At 41.6% G+C, this 2,236-nt stretch overlaps 1 protein-coding gene across 1 annotated transcript; it reads left to right on the top strand.

The window, feature by feature from the left end:
- The first annotated feature begins 70 nt into the window (after nt 1–70).
- On the top strand, nt 71–1,393 carry LOC106884091 (uncharacterized). Its single transcript, XM_014935311.1, has one exon. The coding sequence runs from the start codon at nt 71–73 to the stop codon at nt 1,391–1,393; it is 1,323 nt and encodes a 440-aa protein (XP_014790797.1).
- Nucleotides 1,394–2,236: the final 843 nt, after the last annotated feature.

The following is a 2,236-nucleotide window of genomic DNA, read 5'->3' as shown; positions in this document are numbered from 1 at the left end:
TGGTGTTGGGTTTGCAATTAGAAGTAATTTACTGAAAGACCTAGAACAACCACAAAGTATAAATGACCGCATGAAGAAACTCCGGATCCCTCTCTCTTGTGGACGCTTTGTGACTGTTTTCTCCATCTATGCTCCCACACTCTCAGCAAATGAAGAAAATATCCATGCATTCTATGAGGAACTTAGAAGTAGTATCCTCTCAGTCCCTCTGAATGAGAAGTTGGTTGTGCTCGGCGACTTCGATGCACGTGTTGGCAGCGACAATAGTGCTTGGAATATACTTGGGCGGTATGGAATAGGTAAGGTGAACAAAAATGGCTTACACCTGCTACAAATGTGCTCTGAACTAGGGTTGGCTGTTGGGAACACATTTTTGCCCCATAAGCTGAAACATAAAGTCACCTGGATTCATCCAAAATCAAAGCAAGGTCACATTATTGACCTTGTATTAACTCGGATATCTGACCTACAGGATTTGTGTAGTCTCAGAGTATTGCGAGGAGCTGATTGTGATACTGATCACAAAATGGTTAGGGCTAAGTTCAAATTCAGGGTTCGTACAAGAAAGCGCAGTGCAGGTGTGCAAGTCCCCCAAAGAATTTATGTAGGACAACATAAACAGCCACAGGTCTCACAGCTATTTCGGGATAGAGGCAGTAATATTTATTTTGAAGGTTCATGGCAATCTTTTCGAGAAGGATTATATAAGGCTGGAGCGGATGTGCTGGGTTTTAAGAGGAGACAACATAGAGATTGGTTTGACTCCAATGATGCAATGGTAAATGAGCTACTGGCAACGAAGAGGTCTACTTATGAAAAACTTCTTAACCCAAACATTAAGGGCAAAGAAAAACTAGAAAAGGTATACAGAGCGCAGAAAGCAGAACTGCAAAAGGAATTAAGGAGGCTCAAAAATACCTGTTGGAGCAATTTGTCTGAGGGAATACAGGCATCTTATGAAAGGAAAGACATTAAAAACTTGTACGGCTTATTTCGACAAGCTTTTGGACCGCAGTCCTCAACGTATGTGCCCTTGAAATCAAAAGACGGAAATGAGGTTATTAAGTGTCTTCCTGGAATAATGAGCAGATGGCGGGAGCATTTTGCGGAACTTTTCCATAATCCATCTGTAGTGAACATGGATGTCATAAATAATATCCCCCAAAGAGTGATAATGCAACACATGGACGATGCGCCTTCCATTGAAGAAGTAAAACTGGCAATACGGAAACTGAGATCCAACAAAGCTCCTGTGCTGGATGGTATTCCAGCTGAAATTCTGAAAGCAGGTGGGGATCACATATCCTCCGAAATTCATAGCCTGTTGTGTCAAGTTTGGACTGAGTCCTCTGTGCCACAGGAATGGATAAACGTCATTCTAATCCCTATATAAGGGACATAAGTCAGTGTGTGGTAATTCCAGAGGAATAACTCTCCTGGCACATACTGGGAAGATACTTTCGAGGATCATGTTAGAACGTCTCGTGGAGAATGTGTGTCCACATGTGATTCCTGAGGAACAGTGTGGTTTCAGACCCGAGCGGGAGATATGATATTCTCTGCAAGGCAGGTCCAGGAGAAATATTTAGAGGAACAAATGCCACTATACTAGGTTTTTATAGATCTACCTAAGGCATTTGACACGGTAAACAGGGACGTACTGTGGATTGTTTTGTGCAAACTTGGTTGCCCGACACATTTTGTGAGCCTCTTCGAGAAGTTGCACAGCAACATGAAAGCTCAGGTAGTGTTTAATGGTAATCTATCTCATGAATTTTCAGTGGACAACGGTGTAAAACAGGGAGATATTCCTGCCCCTACACTTTTCTCTATATATTTTGCCACATTGCTTTGATATGCATTTGAGGATTGTAATAGGGGAATCGGAATTAGATTCCGGACATCTGGTAGCATATTTAATCTGACCAGGTTTAACTGTAAGGCAAAGGTTTTCACAGTTTTTGTCAGAGAATTGCTCTATGCTGATGATGTTGACGTGCTAGCACACACAGAGGAAGATATGCAACATCTAATGGATAGATTTTCCACTGCATGTACATATTTTGGACTCACAGTAAGTCTGAGAAAAACCAAGGTAATGTTTACCCCCACACCTGGACAAATATATACTGAACCAAACATATTTGTGAACGGAACAAGATTAGAAGTCATTGACACCTTTGTTTACCTTGGAACCACACTGTCAAGAGATGGTGGTCTTGATGCAAAAATATAC

This window comes from Octopus bimaculoides, chromosome 3 (assembly GCF_001194135.2).
Source record: "Octopus bimaculoides isolate UCB-OBI-ISO-001 chromosome 3, ASM119413v2, whole genome shotgun sequence".
NCBI classification, from domain to species: domain Eukaryota; kingdom Metazoa; phylum Mollusca; class Cephalopoda; order Octopoda; family Octopodidae; genus Octopus; species Octopus bimaculoides.
Note: the sequence above shows the minus strand (reverse complement) of the source record. Positions and strands in the feature narration are given on the sequence as shown.